This window comes from Petromyzon marinus, chromosome 70, assembly GCF_048934315.1.
Source record: "Petromyzon marinus isolate PM22_M1 ecotype Great Lakes invasive population chromosome 70, UKy_Petmar_22M1.pri1.0, whole genome shotgun sequence".
Lineage (NCBI taxonomy): Eukaryota > Metazoa > Chordata > Hyperoartia > Petromyzontiformes > Petromyzontidae > Petromyzon > Petromyzon marinus.
In genome coordinates this window covers 3449519-3469695 of record NC_133736.1, presented here as the reverse complement: position 1 = coordinate 3469695, position 20177 = coordinate 3449519, and the positions used below count along the sequence as shown (strand labels likewise).

General features: G+C 54.8%; 1 protein-coding gene across 3 annotated transcripts in view; it reads left to right on the top strand.

The window, feature by feature from the left end:
• LOC116957172 (uncharacterized) overlaps positions 1-14975 on the top strand; it is a 52192-nt gene extending 37217 nt beyond the window's left edge. For 2 of the 3 annotated variants that reach the window (XM_076055190.1, XM_076055191.1), the window contains exons 6-11: positions 1461-1652; positions 3802-4002; positions 7997-8126; positions 8782-9032; positions 11584-11753; positions 12428-14975. In XM_076055190.1, the coding sequence (XP_075911305.1) occupies positions 1461-1652; positions 3802-4002; positions 7997-8126; positions 8782-9032; positions 11584-11753; positions 12428-12445 (962 nt within the window). In that variant the 3' untranslated portion in view covers positions 12446-14975. The remainder of the gene's footprint in view (positions 1-1460; positions 1653-3801; positions 4003-7996; positions 8127-8781; positions 9033-11583; positions 11754-12427) is intronic. The other variant, XM_076055192.1, reaches the window with a different exon arrangement.
• Positions 14976-20177: the final 5202 nt, after the last annotated feature.

Below are 20177 nucleotides of genomic sequence, written 5' to 3'. Positions count from 1 at the left end.
CTCCGTGGTGCGTGTCTCTCTCACCGTGTCTCTCTCACCGTGTCTCTCTCACCGTGTCTCTCTCACCGTGTCTCTCTCACCGTGTCTCTCTCACCGTGTCTCCGTGGTGCGTGTCTCTCTCACCGTGTCTCCCCCACCGTGTCTCTCTCACCGTGTCTCTCTCACCGTGTCTCTCTCACCGTGTCTCTCTCACCGTGTCTCCGTGGTGCGTGTCTCTCTCACCGCGTCTCTCTCACCGTGTCTCTCTCACCGTGTCTCTCTCACCGTGTCTCCCTCACCGTGTCTCTCTCACCGTGTCTCTCTCACCGTGTCTCTCTCACCGTGTCTCTCTCACCGTGTCTCTCTCACCGTGTCTCTCTCACCGTGTCTCCGTGGTGCGTGTCTCTCTCACCGTGTCTCTCTCACCGTGTCTCTCTCACCGTGTCTCTCTCACCATGTCTCCGTGGTTCGTGTCTCTCTCACCGTGTCTCTCTCACCGTGTCTCTCTCACCGTGTCTCTCTCACCGTGTCTCTCTCACCGTGTCTCCGTGGTGCGTGTCTCTCTCACCGTGTCTCTCTCACCGTGTCTCTCTCACCGTGTCTCTCTCACCGTGTCTCTCTCACCGTGTCTCTCTCACCGTGTCTCTCTCACCGTGTCTCTCTCACCGTGTCTCCGTGGTGCGTGTCTCTCTCACCGTGTCTCTCTCACCGTGTCTCTCTCACCGTGTCTCTCTCACCGTGTCTCTCTTACCCTGTCTCCGTGGTGCGTGTCTCTCTCACCGTGTCTCTCTCACCGTGTCTCTCTCACCGTGTCTCTCTCACCGTGTCTCTCTCACCGTGTCTCCGTGGTGCGTGTCTCTCTCACCGTGTCTCTCTCACCGTGTCTCCCTCACCGTGTCTCTCTCACCGTGTCTCTCTCACCGTGTCTCCGTGGTGCGTGTCTCTCCCACCGTGTCTCTCTCACCGTGTCTCTCTCACCGTGTCTCTCTCACCGTGTCTCCGTGGTGCGTGTCTCTCTCACCGTGTCTCTCTCACCGTGTCTCTCTCACCGTGTTTCTCTCACCGTGTCTCTCTTACCCTGTCTCCGTGGTGCGTGTCTCTCTCACCATGTCTCCCTCACCGTGTCTCTCTCACCATGTCTCCCTCACCGTGTCTCTCTCACCGTGTCTCTCTCACCGTGTCTCCCCCACTGTGTCTCTCTCACCGTGTCTCTCTCACCGTGTCTCTCTCACCGTGTCTCTCTCACCGTGTCTCTCTCACCGTGTCCCCCCTCCCCCCAGGCGGACAGCGTGTCTCCGTGGTGCGTGTCTCTCTCACCGTGTCTCCCTCACCGTGTCTCTCTCACCGTGTCTCTCCCCCCTCTCCCCCAGGCGGACAGCGTGTCTCCGTGGTGCGTGTCTCCCTCACCGTGTCTCTCTCACCGTGTCTCTCTCACCGTGTCTCCCTCACCGTGTCTCTCTCACCGTGTCTCTCCCCCCCAGGCGGACAGCGTGTCTCCGTGGTGCGTGTCTCCCACGGTGACACGCTGTCCGACGAGCGTGCCGTGACGGGCGTTGTCTGCGGGGTCCTCGCCACCGTCCTTGTGGCCGTCTCCGCCTTCTGCCTCGTCTACTGGAAGCACCACCTGGCCCACAAGCTCGCGCACCACCACCAGCAGCAGCAGCAGCACGAAGGTGAGGGGATACAAAGGCGGCCGGGACAAGCTGGAGGGGCGAAGCAGATGGACGGGGTCGGGCGGAGCGGTCAAGGCCGCTCCCCTCTGCCGCTGCTGCTGCTACTCGCTAACAGCACTTGCCCCTGCGGCCTGTTAGAGGCTACACGGGAGAGCTTTGTCTGTGTATAGGTGCTGCTGCTGCTCGCTAACGGCACTTGCCCCTGCAGCCTGCTAGAGGCTACACGGGGGAGCTTTGTCTGTGTATAGGTGCTGCTGCTACTCGCTAACAGCACTTGCCCCTGCAGCCTGCTAGAGGCTACACGGGGGATCTTTGTCTGTGTATAGGTGCTGCTGCTACTCGCTAACAGCACTTGCCCCTGCAGCCTGCTAGAGGCTACACGGGGGATCTTTGTCTGTGTATAGGTGCTGCTGCTACTCGCTAACAGCACTTGCCCCTGCGGCCTGTTAGAGGCTACACGGGGGATCTTTGTCTGTGTATAGGCGCTGCTGCTACTCGCTAACAGCACTTGCCCCTGCGGTCTGTTAGAGGCTACACGGGGGATCTTTGTCTGTGTATAGGTGCTGCTGCTACTCGCTAACAGCACTTGCCCCTACAGCCTGTTAGAGGCTACACGGGGGAGCTTTGTCTGTGTATAGGTGCTGCTGCTACTCGCTAACAGCACTTGCCCCTGCAGCCTGTTAGAGGCTACACGGGGGATCTTTGTCTGTGTATAGGTGCTGCTGCTACTCGCTAACAGCACTTGCCCCTACAGCCTGTTAGAGGCTACACGGGGGATCTTTGTCTGTGTATAGGTGCTGCTGCTACTCGCTACCAGCACTTGCCCCTTCAGCCTGTTAGAGGCTACACGGGGGAGCTTTGTCTGTGTATAGGCGCTGCTGCTACTCGCTACTAACAGCACTTGCCCCTGCAGCCTGTTAGAGGCTACACGGGGGATCTTTGTCTGTGTGAGTGTGGGGAGCGGCGGGGGAGCGGTTAGAGCACTGAACTGTGCTCTTCCCTCCTTGGTACAGAAGGAACAGATGGAGATTAGTCCACACACTTCTGTAGGAGGGAGTGAGATGGAACAGATGGAGATTAGTCCACACACTCTGCTATAGGAGGGAGTGAGAAGGAACAGATGGAGATTAGTCCACACACTCTGCTGTAGGAGGGAGTGAGATGGAACAGATGGAGATTAGTCCACACACTCTGCTATAGGAGGGAGTGAGAAGGAACAGATGGAGATTAGTCCACACACACTGCTGTAGGAGGGAGTGAGATGGAACAGATGGAGATTAGTCCACACACTCTGCTGTAGGAGGGAGTGAGATGGGACAGATGGAGATTAGTCCACACACTCTGCTGCTGTAGGAGGGAGTGAGAAGGAACAGATGGAGATTAGTCCACACACTCTGCTGTAGGAGGGAGTGAGATGGAACAGATGGAGATTAGTCCACACACTCTGCTGCAGGAGGGAGTGTGAAGGAACAGATGGAGATTAGTCCACACACTCTGCTGTAGGAGGGAGTGCGAAGGAACAGATGGAGATTAGTCCACACACTCTGCTGCTGTAGGAGGGAGTGAGATGGAACAGATGGAGATTAGTCCACACACTCTGCTGCAGGAGGGAGTGAGATGGAACAGATGGAGATTAGTCCACACACTCTGCTGTAGGAGGGAGTGAAATGGAACAGATGGAGATTAGTCCACACACTCTGCTGCTGTAAGAGGGAGTGAGATGGAACAGATGGAGATTAGTCCACACACTCTGCTGCTGTAGGAGGGAGTGAGATGGAACAGATGGAGATTAGTCCACACACTCTGCTGCTGTAGGAGGGAGTGAGATGGAACAGATGGAGATTAGTCCACACACTCTGCTGCTGTAGGAGGGAGTGAGATGGAACAGATGGAGATTAGTCCACACACTCTGCTGTGGGAGCGAGTGAGATGGAACAGATGGAGATTAGTCCACACACTCTGCTGCTGTAGGAGGGAATGAGATGGGACAGATGGAGATTAGTCCACACACTCTGCTGTAGGAGGGAGTGAGAAGGAACAGATGGAGATTAGTCCACACACTCTGCTGCAGGAGGGAGACTCTGAACCTGGTAGCCACGGTAACCACGGTAACCACGGTAACCACGGTAACCGTGGTTTTCACCTCCAGGTGCCGTGGAGGCCCAGGAGGAGGAGCCTGATGACGACGACGCGGGGAGGGAGGAGGAGGAGGAGGCTCGGGCCTTGGCCCCGGGAGAGGGGACCCCCCCGGGAGAGGGGACCCCCCCGGGGAAGAAGGGGACCCCCCCGGGGAGTCGTGGAGACCCCCACGGGGAGGAGTTGCTGCCTCTCAAACCTCCGCACACGGCGCGTGCGTGCGTGTGTTTGTGTGCACGTGTGTGTGTACACGTGTGTGTGTACGCGTGTGTGTGTGTGTACACGTGTGTGTGTGTACACGTGTGTGTGTGTGTGTGTACACGTGTGTGTGTGTGTACACGTGTGCGTGTGTACGCGTGCGTGTGTGTGTGTACACGCGTGTGTGTGTACACGTGTGTGTGTGTACACGTGTGTGCACGTGTGTGTACACGTGTGTGTGTATACGTGTGTGTATACGTGTGTGTGTATACGTGTGTGTACGTGTGTGTATACGTGTGTGTGTATACGTGTGTGTGCACGTGCGCACGTGTGTGTGCACGTGTGTGTACACAGGTGCGTGTACAGGTGTGCGTGTACACGGGTGACGTTTCCTGGCCACACCCCATTTGGCGCAGCCACGAGATTGAATATCTACCCTCAGGGCTCCTCCAGGAACGGCTGAAAGCCAATGCGGGTGGCCACGTGGAATGTTCGAACGCTCACTGCGGAGGAGAGGCTGCCACTCCTCTGTCGGGAGCTGGTCTGGTACCGCCTGGATCTCTGTGGCATTCAGGAGGTCCGGTGGACCGGCTCTGGCTCCTGCCACTATAAGGGGTGGACAGTCCTCTACTCGGGGCAGGAGACTGCCAAACAACAGGGAGTGGATGTACACCCAGGACCCCATTCAAACCCACAGTGGCCTGGTCTCAGCTTATGAAAGTTGCAAGTGGGAATTTCATCATTACTTGCGGCTGGGGTTGGCATTGTCCCCCACTCCTCCTGATGTCGAGGGGAAATGGGCGAGGTTTAAGACTGTGGCTTATGCAGCTGCAATGGCTGCTTTGGGTCCACGGTCCACACCTCCCCAGAGACCATGACTTACAGAGGAGGTGTTTAGGCTGGCTGAGAAAAAGCGACAGGCCCACTCTCATCGGCTACAGCATCCCACGTCAGAGAATGAGGAGGCTTACTGCAGCCTTCGCTCGGAGGTTTGGAGAGCCATGAGGCGCTGCAAGGATGGGTGGTGGTCGCGGGTTGCTGAGGAGATGGGAGTCTGCCTCAGTGGCCCGCGATTACAAATCTCTTTTAACTCCATGAAAAAAGTAACTTGCAGTGCCCACACCTATTACCATCATTAGGGGAAAGAACGGTGATCCAATCTCCGACCCCCAGGGACAGGTTTTCCAGATTTGCTGAGCGGTTCCGTGTGGTCCTGGGGGAGGGGCAATCCCTCAGCCTGGATAACAACGTGGGACAAAGTGGGGATGACCCTGCTGAGGCTGCGGTGCCTCAAATATTGAAATAAGAGTTCAGTTAATTTATTTTGATGGAGCCCTGTGAGCCATTCGGATCTTGAATCGGGTGCAACCACAACAAACAAAAACACGAACAAGAAAAGATCTTAAAGTGACTTTGTGTTGACAGTGCAAACAGAAAATCCATGAAAAAAAACCAGCAAAATATTCCTGAAAAAAGCACCGTACACCAACGCTGTGTGCAAAAAAATCCCAGTGGGATGCAAGTCAAACAACAACAACAACAATCACAAGAAAACTTAGATTAAGGCAATCAGTCTAACGCCGTAATACAACAAAACAAACATGTCCAAACCAAAAAACTTTTCGAAATCACCAAAAAATACAGCCATAATTGCAACGTAACAGTTAACATAGGGACTGACCGAATTTTTACAATAAACTACATAAATAACATGTAACACCAAATCCTAGATTCATAGCTGGCTGCATGAGTTACTCCACAACAACAGAAGCATCAGTCGGAGTATCACATTTTTCAATGCACCTTTAAGATCAGCACGCCAAATCAAAATACAGATAATACTTTGCAGCATCATCCGGAGCGAAACATTTTATTTTATTTTACGCCAATGAATAGCAGTGGCAGCTAGGGGTGTACAACTCCTCTAGAGCAGTTTTGAGAGAAGATCTCATTGGTAGCGATTCAAGTTGCAGTTTATTGGCAATAGCATTCCAGACCCTGGGGGCATCAATAGCAAAGGCCCTTAATCCAGTTTTTGTACGGCAATAGGGAATGTGAAGCTGGTAAATGAGCGAAGAGCTGAGGTCAAATTTATTCTTTGAAACAGAGAGGAGATCCAGCAGGTAGTCTGCGGATACTTTTGTAAGTACATCGTGAATAAATAAGATCTGGTGCACAAGCCGTCGAACATGAAGAGATGTTAAGTTTGACCCAATGTAGAGATCACAGTGGTGAGTCCTATATGGGCAGTTCAATGCAAATCTTAAGGCCGAGTGATAGATGGAATCAAGCTTCTTCAGTACCGTACTTGGGGCTGATTTATACACGATGTCAAGTAGTCAAGGAGAGGCAGTATGGTAGCTTTTATCAATTCCAAACGGAACATTGGGGGGAAGCAGTGCTTGTGTCGATACAGAAAACCAATTTTTATTTTTGTCTTTATACCAATATAATCAATGTGATCTTCAAAATTCAGTTTTGAATCCAGGATGACCCCAAGATACTTATAGATCTTGACTCGCTCTATTTGATAATTATTTAAGGAATGTAATTGGGGAAAAATAACTTTCTGCTTTAGTCCTGGTGAGAAGCATAGCACCTTGGTTTTGGAGGTATTCAGGACTAGTTCAAGAGCAACTAGCTGATGTTGTAGTTTGTTGAAATCACCCTGTGGCTTAGCAATCACGTCATCCAGAGAGCGGCCAGCACTAATCAGTATCGTGTCATCTGCAAAAAGATTTACCCTGGAATGATCCAGGTAAGTGCCCAAGTCATTGACATAAAGAGAGAATAAGAGGGGGCTGGCTGAGGTGCCATCTGTATCCCTGTGAATGTACATCTGTGTATATGTACGTATGTCTCTGTATATCTTTCTCTGTGTATCTCTATGTATCTCTGTATCTCTGTGGGTGTATCTCAATGTAATTCTGTGTGTATCTTATTGTATTTTTGTATCTGTGTGTATGTATCTCTGTGTCTGTGTGTATGTATCTCTGTGTGTCTGTGTGTATGTATCTCTGTGTGTGTATGTATCTCTGTGTGTGTGTGTGACCAGCTCCAGTTTAACAGCAGAGGTCTCACTCCGAATCAGTCGAGCGGCAATATCTTTTCATCGGTTGTGTAACGCTGTGTGGAAGCTACCTGGTCTGTCGCTCTGCACTAAGCTTCGGGTCTTCTCGGCCACGGTCATTCCCTCCCTTCTCTACGTTTGCGAAACGTGGACCCCCCTAATGGAACATCTTCGCCGGTTAGAAACATTTAGGCTGGCCTGCCTACGATCCATCCTGGGTTTAACCAGGCTGGATTGTGTGAGGAGCTCACAAATCCTTGAAAGATCTGGGCAGGGTCCCGTCGGTGAGCTCCTCCGGCAGGCAAGGCTGCGTTGGCTGGGTCATGTAGCCCGAGGGGGCTAAACGGGTGTGGCACGGGCTAGAGAAGGACGTGGAGCTGAGTGGACTTGCCGATGACTGGTACTAGCGGTGTCAAGATTGGACTCTGTGGAGGAGGCTCGTGAAGGATGCTACTGGGCAGTTGGAGGCAGTCGCCCTCCAACAACAACGGAGGGCGGAGGAGCGACGCTCACAACAACGAGCGGAGCGCCGGGTGCCTAAAGCACAGCAGGTTGGCACAGTAGGGGGCACAGGTGGTGCATCAGCCAGTCATCTCAGTCGACCCGTGGCACCTGGGTCTGCCCCGTGACCTGCCAGCGGGCGTTCGACACTTCACGTGGCCTCAGGGTGCACATAGCCTGGCACAAGCGTCGTGGTGACGTCACCGCCACTTAGTGGCGAATGGCGGTTGTTGTTATGTATCTCTGTGTATCTGTGTGTGTGTATCTCTGTGTGTGTGTCTGTGTGTGTGTATGTGTGTCTCTGTGTATGTATATCTGTGTGTGTGTGTATCTGTGTGTGTGTGTCTGTGTGTCTGTGTGTGTATCTCTGTGTGTGTATCTCTGTGTGTGTCTGTGTGTGTGTATCTCTGTGTGTATGTGTGTGTCTGTGTGTTATCAGTGGCCGTGTGCGATGGGCCCTCGAGTCTGCGCTCGCTGCAACCAGACTTCACCACGGCCGCCCCCTGCGCCCACTGCTGCCTGCACCACGGCGGCGCAGACTCCAACCACAACCCCTACCTCCTGGGCAGGTGAGGCCCAGCGTCCAGGGCCCACGGCCCATGTCCCAGGGCCCAGGGTTCAGGCCCAGGGTTCAGGCCTACGTCACAGGTCCCAGGGCTCTGGCCCAGGGCCAGGCCCAGGGCCCCAGGGCCCAGGTGTCCAGGGCCAGGCCTAGGGCCCCAGTGCCCAGGGATCCAGGGCCCCAGGGCCCACTTCACAGGTCCCAGGGCCCACTTCACAGGTCCCAGGGCCCAGGTCCTAGTGCTCAGGCCCAGGGGTCCAGGGCCCAATTTACAGGTCCCAGGGCCCAGTGCCAGGGTCCAGGGCCCCAGGGCCAGACCCAGGGCCAGGGCCCCAGGGCCCAGGTGTCCAGGGCCAGGGCCCCAGGGCCCAGGTGGCCAGGGCCAGGGCCAGACCCCAGGGCCCAGGGCCAGGGCCCCAGGGCCAGACCCCAGGGCCCAGGGCCCACGCCACCACAGTTGGGGCGGCACCCCCAATACATACATGTATTCATTTTTAAAAATATATATTCGCGTACGTTCAAATACATGCGTGTATATTTATAAATGCATGCTATATACGCGCGTGTACAAAATACATTCGGACGATTAATTTTTTTATTCATTTTCAAAACATTTATTTATTTCTCCCCCCCCCCACCCTCCCAATTTACCACCGGCGCAGGACGGTCGCCGCAGGCAATCGGGCGCATCGCGGACGCCCGCGTGGCGGTGGTGGCGGCGGCGGCGGCGGCGGCGGCGGCGGCGGCGAGGACCCCGTCCGCTGTGGCTGCGAGGACCCCGCGAGGGGCGCGGGGGTGGCAGGGGATTGGGGCGTCCGCGGAGCCGCCGGGGGGGGCGCCCGCTGGCGGCTCGCCACGGAACACTCAGAACCCCCTGCCACGGGCTGTGACCTCCCTACCGGCCCCTGCGATGGTGAGTGGGGGGGGGGGGGAGGTGAGAGCACGGACATCATCAGCAGGGCACCACGGTGGCTAGGAGATGTTGACTACCTCGCCTGGTACGCAGGAGGTCGTGGGTGGGTCACCTGGGTGGGTGGGTCACCTGGGTGGGTGGGTCACCTGGTGGGTGGGTCACCTGGTGGGTGGGTCACCTGGTGGGTGGGACATCTGGTGGGTGGGACATCTGTTGGGTGGGACACCTGTGGGTTGGGTCACCTGGTGGATGGGTCACCTGGGTGGGTGGGTCACCTAGGGGATGGGACACCTGTGGTGGGTGGGACACCTGGGTGGGTCACCTGGTGGGTGGGTCACCTGGTGGGTGGGTCACCTGGTGGGTGGGACACCTGGTGGGGTGGGTCACCTGGTGGGTGGGTCACCTGGTGGGTGGGTCACCTGGGTGGGTGGGTCACTTGGTGGGTGGGTCACCTGGGGGGTGGGTCACCTGGTGGGTGGGACACCTGGTGGGTGGGACACCTGGTGGGTGGGTCACCTGGTGGGTGGGTCACCTGGTGGGTGGGACACCTGGGTGGGTGGGTCACCTGGTGGGTGGGTCACCTGGTGGGTGGGACACCTGGTGGGTGGGACACCTGGTGGGTGGGTCACCTGGGGGTGGGTCACCTGGTGGGTGGGTCACCTGGTGGGTGGGTCAACTGGGTGGGTGGGTCACCTGGTGGGTGGGTCACCTGGTGGGTGGGACACCTGGTGGGTGGGTCACCTGGTGGGGTGGGACACCTGGGGGGTGGGTCACCTGGGTGGGTGGGTCACCTGGGTGGGTGGGACACCTGGGTGGGTGGGTCACCTGGGTGGGTGGGTCACCTGGTGGGTGGGACACCTGGTGGGTGGGACACCTGGTGGGTGGGTCACCTGGTGGGTGGGACACCTGGTGGGTGGGTCACCTGGGTGGGTGGGACACCTGGGTGGGTGGGTCACCTGGGTGGGTGGGACACCTGGGTGGGTGGGTCACCTGGGTGGGTGGAACACCTGGTGGGTGGGTCACCTGGGTGGGTGGGTCACCTGGGTGGGTGGGTCACCTGGTGGGTGGGTCACCTGGGGTGGTGGGTCACCTGGTGGGTGGGTCACCTGGGTGGGTGGGTCACCTGGTGGGTGGGTCACCTGGGTGGGTGGGTCACCTGGTGGGTGGGTCACCTGGTGGGTGGGTCACCTGGTGGGTGGGTCACCTGGTGGGGTGGGTCACCTGGTGGGTGGGACACCTGGGGGTGGGACACCTGGGTGGGTGGGACACTTGGGGGGTGGGTCACCTGGTGGGTGGGTCACCTGGGTGGGTCACCTGGTGGGTGGGTCACCTTGGGGGTGGGACACTTGGTGGGTGGGTCACCTGGTGGGTGGGTCACCTGGTGGGTGGGACACTTGGTGGGTGGGTCACCTGTTGGGTCACCTGGTGGTTGGGTCACCTGGGGGGTGGGACACCTGGTGGGTGGGACACCTGGTGGGTCACCTGGTGGGTGGGTCACCTGGGGGGTGGGTCACCTGGGGGGTTGGTCACCTGGGGGGTGGGACACTTGGGGGGTGGGTCACCTGGTAGGTCACCTGGTGGGTCACCTGGGGGGTGGGTCACCTGGTGGGTGGGTCACCTGGTGGGTGGGTCACCTGGGGGGTGGGTCACCTGGTGGGTGGTCACCTGGTGGTTGGGTCACCTGGGGGGTGGGTCACCTGGTGGGTGGGACACCTGGTGGGTGGGACACCTTGTGGGTGGTCACCTGGTGGGTTGGTCACCTGGGGGGTGGGTCACCTGGTGGGTGGTCACCTGGTGGGTGGGTCACCTGGGGGGTGGGTCACCTGGTGGGTGGGACACCTGGTGGGTGGGACACCTTGTGGGTGGTCACCTGGTGGGTGGGTCACCTGGGGGGTGGGTCACCTGGTGGGTGGTCACCTGGTGGGTGGGTCACCTGGGGGGTGGGTCACCTGGTGGGTGGGACACCTGGTGGGTGGGACACCTTGTGGGTGGGTCACCTTGTGGGTGGGTCACCTGGTGGGTGGGTCACCTGGGGGGTGGGTCACCTGGGTGGTGGGTCACCTGGTGGGTGGGATACCTGTGGGGTGGGTCACCTGGTGGGTGGGTCACCTGGTGGGTGGGTCACCTGGGTGGGACACCTGGTGGGTGGGTCACCTGGTGGGTGGGACACCTGGTGGGTGGGTCACCTGGTGGGTGGGTCATCTGGTGGGTGGGACACCTGTGGTGGGTGGGTCACCTGGGTGGGTGGGTCACCTGGTGGGTGGGACACCTGGGTGGGTGGGTCACCTGGTGGGTGGGTCATCTGGTGGGTGGGTCACCTGGGGGGTGGGACACCTGTGGTGGGTGGGACACCTGGGGGGGTGGGTCACCTGGGTGGGTGGGTCACCTGGTGGGTGGGTCACCTGGGTGGGTGGGTCACCTGGTGGGTGGGTCACCTGGTGGGTGGGTCACCTGGTGGGTGGGTCACCTGTGGGTGTGGGTGACCAGCTGAGCTCAGCAAGTCACGTGGTGCCGCTGTGCGTGAACCCTTCCCCTACCCTCCAATTCCCAGACTCTCTACACAAGGGTCACGTGACCCCGCCGGGCATGCTGGGTAGAGGTGCCGCTGCCGCCCCTCTGCTGTGCTCCCAGCATGCACCCCTCCCGGCCTGCCACTGTGAGGGCTGCCCAATGGGCAGGCTCGCCGTTGGGGTCAGAGGTCGAGCACCAGCCAATCAGGAGGTGAGGTCACTGTGTGGTGAGTCTATGGGTCTCTGTGTGATGAGTCTATGGGTCTCTGTGTGATGAGTCTATGGGTCTGTGTGATGAGTCTATGGGTCTCTGTGTGGCGAGTTTATGGGTCTATGTGTGGTGAGTGTATGGGTCTCTGTGTGATGAGTCTGTGGGTCTCTGCATGATGAGTCTATGGGTCTCTGTGTGATGAGACTATGGGTATCTGTGTGGTGAGTCTATGGGTCTCTGTGTGATGACTCTGTGGGTATCTGTGTGATGAGTCTATGGGTCTCTGTGTGATGAGTCTGTGGGTCTCTGTTTGATGAGTCTATGGGTCTCTGTATGATGAGTCTGTGGGTCTCTGTGTGATGAGTCTGTGGGTCTCTGTGTGATGAGTCTGTGGGTCTCTGTGTGATGAGTCTATGGGTCTCTGTGTGGTGAGTCTATGGGTCTCTGTGTGGCGAGTCTATGGGTCTCTGTGTGGCGAGTCTATGGGTCTCTGTGTGGCGAGTCTATGGGTCTCTGTGTGGCGAGTTTATGGGTCTAAGTGTGATGAGTCTATGGGTCTCTGTGATGAGTTTATGGGTCTTTGCGTGGTGAGTCTATGGGTCTCTGTGTGGTGAGTCTGTGGGTATCTGTGTGATGAGTCTATGGGTCTCTGAGTCTCTCTGTTTGTTTTTCAGATTAGAGTTGACCTCTGATCGCTGGGTCCACGCCACGTCCAGTGAAGAAAGAGGATTAGAAGAGGTTGTTACCCTTTTTAGCTTCGTCCGTCCGTCACGCGGGAGGAGGGGTGATGGTGGTGGTGGTTACAGAGATGCCCGGTGATGATGATGATGGTGGTAGTGATGGTGGTATCAAAGCCAAGATGTGGCGGGAAGTTGTGTGGCTGTCGGGGACTCACTCACTCAGCCATTCACTCAGCCAGCCAGTCATTCACTCAGCTACTCACTCACTCAGCCACTCACTCAGCCAGCCACTCACTGAGCCACTCACTCAGTCATGCACTTGCTCACCTCAGCCACTTACTCACCCACTTACCCACTCACTCATCCACTCTCTCCGCCAGCCACTCACTCAGCCAGCCACTCACTCAGTCAGCCACTGCCTTACTCAGCCAGCCACTCACTCACCCACTTACCCACTCACTCACTCAGCCAACTCACTCAGCCACTCTCCGTCAGCCACTCACTCAGCCAGTCACTCAGCCAGCCACTCGCTCAGCTATCCACTCGCTGAGCCACTCACTCACTCATGCACTTACCTACTCACTCAGCTACCCACTCAACCGCTCACTCACACACTCACTCACTCAGCCACTCACTCACTCAGCCACTCTCTGCCAGCCACTCACTCAGCCAGCCACTCACTCAGTCAGCCACTCCCTTAGCTAGCCACTCACTGAGCCACTCACTCATGCACTCACTTACTCACCCACTTACCCACTTACTCAGCCACTCAGCCACTCATCCACTCACTCAGCCAGCCACTCACTCACGTACCTACCCAATCACTCAGCCACTCAGCCAGCCACTCAGCCAGCCACTCACTCACGCACCTACCCACTCACTCAACCACTCACTCAGCCACTCATCCACTCACTTAGCCAGCCACTCACTCAGCTACTCACTCAGCCACTCACTCAAACACTCACTCACTTATCCACTCACTCAGCTACTCAGCCACTCGCTCACGCACCTACCCACCCACTCAGCCACTCACTCACTCAGCCACTCACTCACGCACCTACCCACTCACTCAGCCACTCATTCACTCAGCCACTCACTCACTCAGCCACTCACTCACGCACCTACCCACTCACTCGGCCACTCACTCGGCCACTCACTCAGCCACTCACTCACGCACCTACCCACTCACTTAGCCACTCAGCCACTCACTCACTCAGCCACTCACTCACTCGGCCACTCACTCACTCGGCCACTCACTCACTCGGCCACTCACTCACTCGGCCACTCACTCACTCGGCCACTCACTCACTCAGCCACTCACTCACGCACCTACCCACTCACTCATCTACTCACTCAGCCACTCACTCACTCAGCCACTCACTCACTCAGCTACTCACTCACTCAGCTACTCACTCACTCAGCCACTCACGCACCTACCCAAGCACAGCAGTCAACCCATTGCACCTGGGTCTGTGCCGTGACCTCCTCATGCACCTAGCCTGGCACGGCAGTGCAACCCATGGCACCTGGGGCCTGCCGCGTGACCTCCTGCCAGCAGAGAGCCTTTCCACATTTCACGTGCACCTAGCCTGGCGCAAGCGCCGTGGCGACGTCGCCGCCACTAAGTGTTGTTATTGTGTACGTGTCGCGCGTGTGTGTGTGTACGTGTCGCGCGTGTGTGTGTACGTGTCGTGTGTGTGTGTACGTGTTCGCGCGCGTGTGTGTGTACATGTCGTGTGTGTGTGTGTACGTGTCGTGTGTGCGCGTGTGTGTGTACGTGTCGTGTGTGCGCGTGTGTGTGTGCGTGCGTGTGTGTGTGTACGTGTCGTGTGTGCGTGGGGAGCGGTGGTGCAGCGGTTAGCGCTATGAGCCCGGCGACACGGGTTCGATTCCCGCTCACGGCCAACACCACCGGTAACGATTATCTGAACCGGTCCTGGGCCTCTCCTAGGTCGACTCAGCCTCAAATGAGTTGCCTGGTGCGGTGTGCAGTTAAGCATCAGCCACTTGGGGAGAGACAAAGGCGGCCGGGCGTGGTGGTTGCTGGCCACCCACCCCCCTCGTGTGCCACAGCGCCGGTAGCCTTCACAGGCGCTGCTCGCTAACAGCACTTGCCCCTACAGCCTGTTAGAGGCTACACGGGGGACCTTTGTCTTTGTTAACCCCTGCGTTGGCGGGGTGGGGGGGGGCGGTGGAGCGGTGGTGCAGCGGTTAGCGTGCACCGCGCCACCGGTACCAGCGGGTGACCTTTGGTCTGGGCCTCCCCTAGGTGGACTCAGCCTCAAATGAGTAGTACCTGGGCCACGATGCGTAGTCGATATCGATGGGGGGGGGGGGGGGAGAGAGACAAAGGTGGCCGGGCGTACGTGGTGCTGCAGCTGCTGCTACTCGCTGACAGCACTTGCCCCAAAAGGTTTGTTAAGGCTGCACGGGGGATCTTTGTCTTTGGCCCCGTGTGTGTGTACACGTGCCGTGTGTGTGTGTTGCGTGTGTACGTTAAGATGTCGATTTCACAGTGAATAAAGTGTTGATGTTTATAGTTCTTCGGTTTCGGGTTTGATTTACAGCCTACGGGCAGTGTTGAGTCCATGGAGCAGCGTTGAGTCTATGGTGCAGTGTTGAGTCCATGGTGCAGCGTTGAGTCTATGGTGCAGTGTTGAGTCTATGGTGCAGTGTTGAGTCTATGGTGCAGTGTTGTGTCTGTGGTGCAGTGTTGAGTCTATGGTGCAGCGTTGAGTCTATGGTGCGGTGTTGAGTCTATGGTGCAGTGTTGAGTCTATGGTGCAGTGTTGTGTCTATGGTGCAGGGTTGAGTCTATGGTGCAGTGTTGAGTCTGTGGTGCAGTGTTGAGTCTATGATGCAGTGTTGTGTCTGTGGTGCAGGGTTGAGTCTATGGTGCAGTGTTGTGTCTGTGGTGCAGTGTTGAGTCTATGATGCAGTGTTGTGTCTGTGGTGCAGTGTTGAGTCTATGGTGCAGTGTTGTGTCTGTGGTGCAGCGTTGAGTCTATGATGCAGTGTTGTGTCTGTGGTGCAGGGTTGAGTCTATGGTGCAGTGTTGTGTCTATGGTGCAGTGTTGTGTCTATGGTGCAGTGTTGTGTCTATGGTGCAGTGTTGTGTCTATGGTGCAGTGTTGTGTCTATGGTGCAGTGTTGTGTCTTTGGTGCAGCGTTGAGTCTATGGTGCAGTGTTGTGTCTGTGGTGCAGCGTTGAGTCTATGGTGCAGTGTTGAGTCTATGGTGCAGTGTTGTGTCTATGGTGCAGTGTTGCGTCTATGGTGCAGTCTTGAGTTTATGGTGCAGTGTTGAGTCTATGGTGCAGTGTTGTGTCTATGATGCAGTGTTGTGTCTGTGGTGCAGGGTTGAGTCTATGGTGCAGTGTTGTGTCTGTGGTGCAGTGTTGAGTCTATGATGCAGTGTTGTGTCTGTGGTGCAGTGTTGAGTCTATGGTGCAGTGTTGTGTCTGTGGTGCAGCGTTGAGTCTATGATGCAGTGTTGTGTCTGTGGTGCAGGGTTGAGTCTATGGTGCAGTGTTGTGTCTGTGGTGCAGTGTTGTGTCTATGGTGCAGTGTTGTGTCTATGGTGCAGTGTTGTGTCTATGGTGCAGTGTTGTGTCTATGGTGCAGTGTTGTGTCTGTGGTGCAGCGTTGAGTCTATGGTGCAGCGTTGAGTCTATGGTGCAGTGTTGTGTCTGTGGTGCAGCGTTGAGTCTATGGTGCAGTGTTGAGTCTATGGTGCAGTGTTGTGTCTATGGTGCAGTGTTGCGTCTATGGTGCAGTCTTGAGTTTATGGTGCAGTGTTGAGTCTATGGTGCAGTGTTGAGTCTATGATGCAGTGTTGAGTCTGTGGTGCAGTGTTGAGTCTATGGTGCAGTGTTGAGTCTATGGTGCAGTGTTGAGTCTAGGGGCAGTATTGAGTCTATGGTGCAGTGCTGAGTCTATGATGCAGTGTTGAGTCTATGGTGCGGTATTGCGTCTATGGTGCAGTGTTGAGTCTATGGTGCAGTGTTGAGTCTATAGGCAGTGTTGAGTCTATGGTGCAGTGTTGAGTCAATGATGCAGTGTTGAGTCTATGGTGCAGTGTTGAGTCTATGGTGCGGTGTTGAGTCTATGGTGCGGTGTTGCGTCTATGGTGCAGTGTTGCGTCTATGGTGCAGGGTTGAGTCTATGGTGCAGTGTTGAGTCTATGGTGCAGTGTTGAGTCTATGGCGCAGTGTTGAGTCTATGGTGCAGTGTTGAGTCTATGATGCAGTGTTGAGTCTATGGTACAGTGTTGAGTCTATGGTGCAGTGTTGAGGCTATGGTGCAGTGTTGAGTCTAGGGGCAGTGTTGAGTCTATGGTGCAGTGCTGAGTCTATGGTGCAGTGGTGAGTCTATTATCCAGTGTTGAGTCTATGGTGCGGTGTTGCGTCTATGGTGCAGGGTTGAGTCTATGGTGCAGTGTTGAGTCTATGGTGCAGTGTTGTGTCTATGGTGCAGTGTTGTGTCTGTAGTGCAGTGTTGAGTCTATGGTGCAGTGTTGAGTCTATGGTGCAGTGTTGAGTCTATGGTGCAGTGTTGTGTCTGTGGTGCAGCGTTGAGTCTATGATGCAGTGTTGTGTCTGTGGTGCAGTGTTGAGTCTATGGTGCAGTGTTGTGTCTGTGGTGCAGTGTTGAGTCTATGGTGCAGTGTTGAGTCTATGGTGCAGCGTTGAGTCTATGGTGCAGTGTTGAGTCTATGGTGCAGTGCTGAGTCTATGGTGCAGTGTTGAGTCTATGGTGCGGTGTTGAGTCTATGGTGCGGTGTTGCGTCTATGGTGCAGGGTTGAGTCTATTGTGCAGTGTTGAGTCTATGATGCAGCGTTGAGTCTATGGCGCAGCGTTGAGTCTATGGTGCAGTGTTGAGTCTATGGTGCAGTTTTGAGTCTATGATGCAGTGTTGAGTCTATGGTGCAGTGTTGAGTCTATGGTGCAGTGTTGAGTCTATGGTGCAGGGTTGAGTCTATGATGCAGTGTTGAGTCTATGGTGCAGCGTTGAGTCTATGATGCAGCGTTGAGTCTATGGTGCAGCGTTGAGTCTATGGTGCAGCGTTGAGTCTATGGTGCAGTGTTGAGTCTATGGTGCAGTGTTGAGTCTATGGTGCAGTGTTGAGTCTATGGTGCAGTGTTGAGTCTATAGGCAGTGTTGAGTCTATGGTGCAGTGTTGAGTCTATGGTGCGGTGTTGCGTCTATGGTGCAGTGTTGCGTCTATGGTGCAGGGTTGAGTCTATGGTGCAGTGTTGAGTTTATGATGCAGCGTTGAGTCTATGGCGCAGCGTTGAGTCTATGGCGCAGCGTTGAGTCTATGGTGCAGTGTTGAGTCTATGGTGCAGTGTTGAGTCTATTTTGCAGTGTTGAGTCTATGATGCAGTGTTGAGTCTATGGTGCAGTGTTGAGTCTATGGTGCAGTGTTGAGTATATGGTGCAGTGTTGTGTCTATGGTGCAGTGTTGAGTCTATGGGCGGTGTTGAGTCTATGGGCAGTGTTGAGTCTATGGTGTAGTGTTGAGTCTATGGTGCAGTGTTGTATCTATGATGCAGTGTTGAGTCTATGGTGCAGTGTTGAGTCTGTGAAGCAGTGTTGAGTATGATGCAGTGTTGAGTCTATGGTGCAGTGTTGAGTATATGGTGCAGCGTTGAGTCTACGGTGCAGTGTTGTATCTATGGTGCAGTGTTGAGTCTGTGGTGCAGTGTTGAGTCTATGGTGCAGTGTTGAGTATATGGTGCAGTGTTGAGTCTTTGGTGCAGTGTTGAGTCTATGGTGCAGTGTTGAGTATATGGTGCAGCGTTGAGTCTACGGTGCAGTGTTGTATCTATGGTGCAGTGTTGAGTCTGTGGTGCAGTGTTGAGTCTATGGTGCAGTGTTGAGTATATGGTGCAGTGTTGAGTCTTTGGTGCAGTGTTGAGTCTATGATGCAGTGTTGAGTCTATGGTGCAGTGTTGAGTCTATGGTGCAGTGTTGAGTCTATGGTGCAGTGTTGAGTCTATGGTGCAGTGTTGAGTCTATGGTGCAGTGTTGTGTCTATGGGCAGTGTTGAGTCTATGGGCGGTGTTGAGTCTATGGGCAGTGTTGAGTCTATGGTGTACTGTTGAGTCTATGGTGCAGTGTTGTATCTATGATGCAGTGTTGAGTCTATGGTGCAGTGTTGAGTCTGTGAAGCAGTGTTGAGTATGATGCAGTGTTGAGTCTGGTGCAGTGTTGAGTCTATGGTGGAGTGTTGAGTCTATGGTGCAGCGTTGTGTCTATGGTGCAGTGTTGTGTCTATGGTGCAGTGTTGAGTCTATGGTGCAGTGTTGTATCTATGGTGCAGTGTTGAGTCTGTGGTGCAGTGTTGAGTCTATGGTGCAGTGTTGAGTATATTGTGCAGTGTTGAGTCTATGGTGTAGTGTTGAGTCTATGGTGCAGTGTTGTATTTATGATGCAGTGTTGAGTCTATGGTGCAGTGTTGAGTTTATCGTGCAGTGTTGAGTCTATGGAGCAGGGTTGAGTCAATGGTGCAGTGTTGTGTCTATGGTGGAGTGTTGAGTCTATGGTGCAGTGTTGAGTCTATGGTGCAGTGTTGAGTCTATGGAGCAGGGTTGAGTCTATGGTGCAGTGTTGAGTTTATGGTGCAGTGTTGAGTCTATGGGCGGTGTTGAATCTATGGGGCAGGGTTGAGTCTATGCTGCAGCGTTGAGTCTATGCTGCAGCGTTGAGTCTATGCTGCAGCATTGAGTCTATGTGAGCCTTTAACATTGGAGTCTTTCGAAGCCTTTATTTAACATTGGAGTCTCTGTTCAGTTTTCAGTTGCATGTATTTGGTAAAGCCCTGTGAGCCATGCGGCTCTGGACTCGGGTGCAACCGCAACAGACAAAAACATGAACAAGAAAACATCTTAAAGTGACTACGCACAACAGAAAAATTCAGGAAAAAAACAGCAACGTCTTCCAGAAAAAGCACCGCGTATCAACGCTGTCTGCAAAAATCCCAGAGGGATGCATGTCAAACAACAACAACAACCGTAAGACAATTTAGATGAAAGTTATCAGTCTAACTCAACAAACAAACGTGGCTAAACCAAAACGTTTTCGAATTCTTCAAAATAAAGCTATAAAAACAATGTAACATTGGTCATAGGAACTGTGATTCAAATTTAACAATAAACGATATACACATAACATGCACGGCCAAACTTTGCAGCCATAGCTGGCAGCATGAGTCACTCCATATCAGAAGAATTATCAGTAGGAGTTCAGTCTATGGGAGCCTTTAACATTGAAGTATATGGGCGCCTTTAACATTGAAGTCTATGGGAGCCTTTAACATTGAAGTCTATGGGAGCCTTTAACATTGAAGTCTATGGGAGCCTTTAACATTGAAGTCAATGGGAGCCTTTAACATTGAAGCCTATGGGAGCCTTAAACATTGAAGTCTATGGGTACATTAAACATTGAAGTCTATGGTAGCCTTTAACATTGAAGTCTATGGGAGCCTTTAACATTGAAGTCTATGGGAGCCTTTAACATTGGAGTCTATGGGAGCCTTTGACATTGGAGTCGATGGGAACCTTGAACATTGAAGTCTATGGGAGCCTTTAACATTGGAGTCTATGGGGGACCTTTAACAATGAAGTCTATGGGAGCCTTTAACATTGAAGTCTATGGGAGCCTTTAACATTGAAGTCTATGGGAGCCTTTAACATTGAAGTCTATGGGAGCTTTTAACATTGAAGTCTATGGGAGCCTTTAA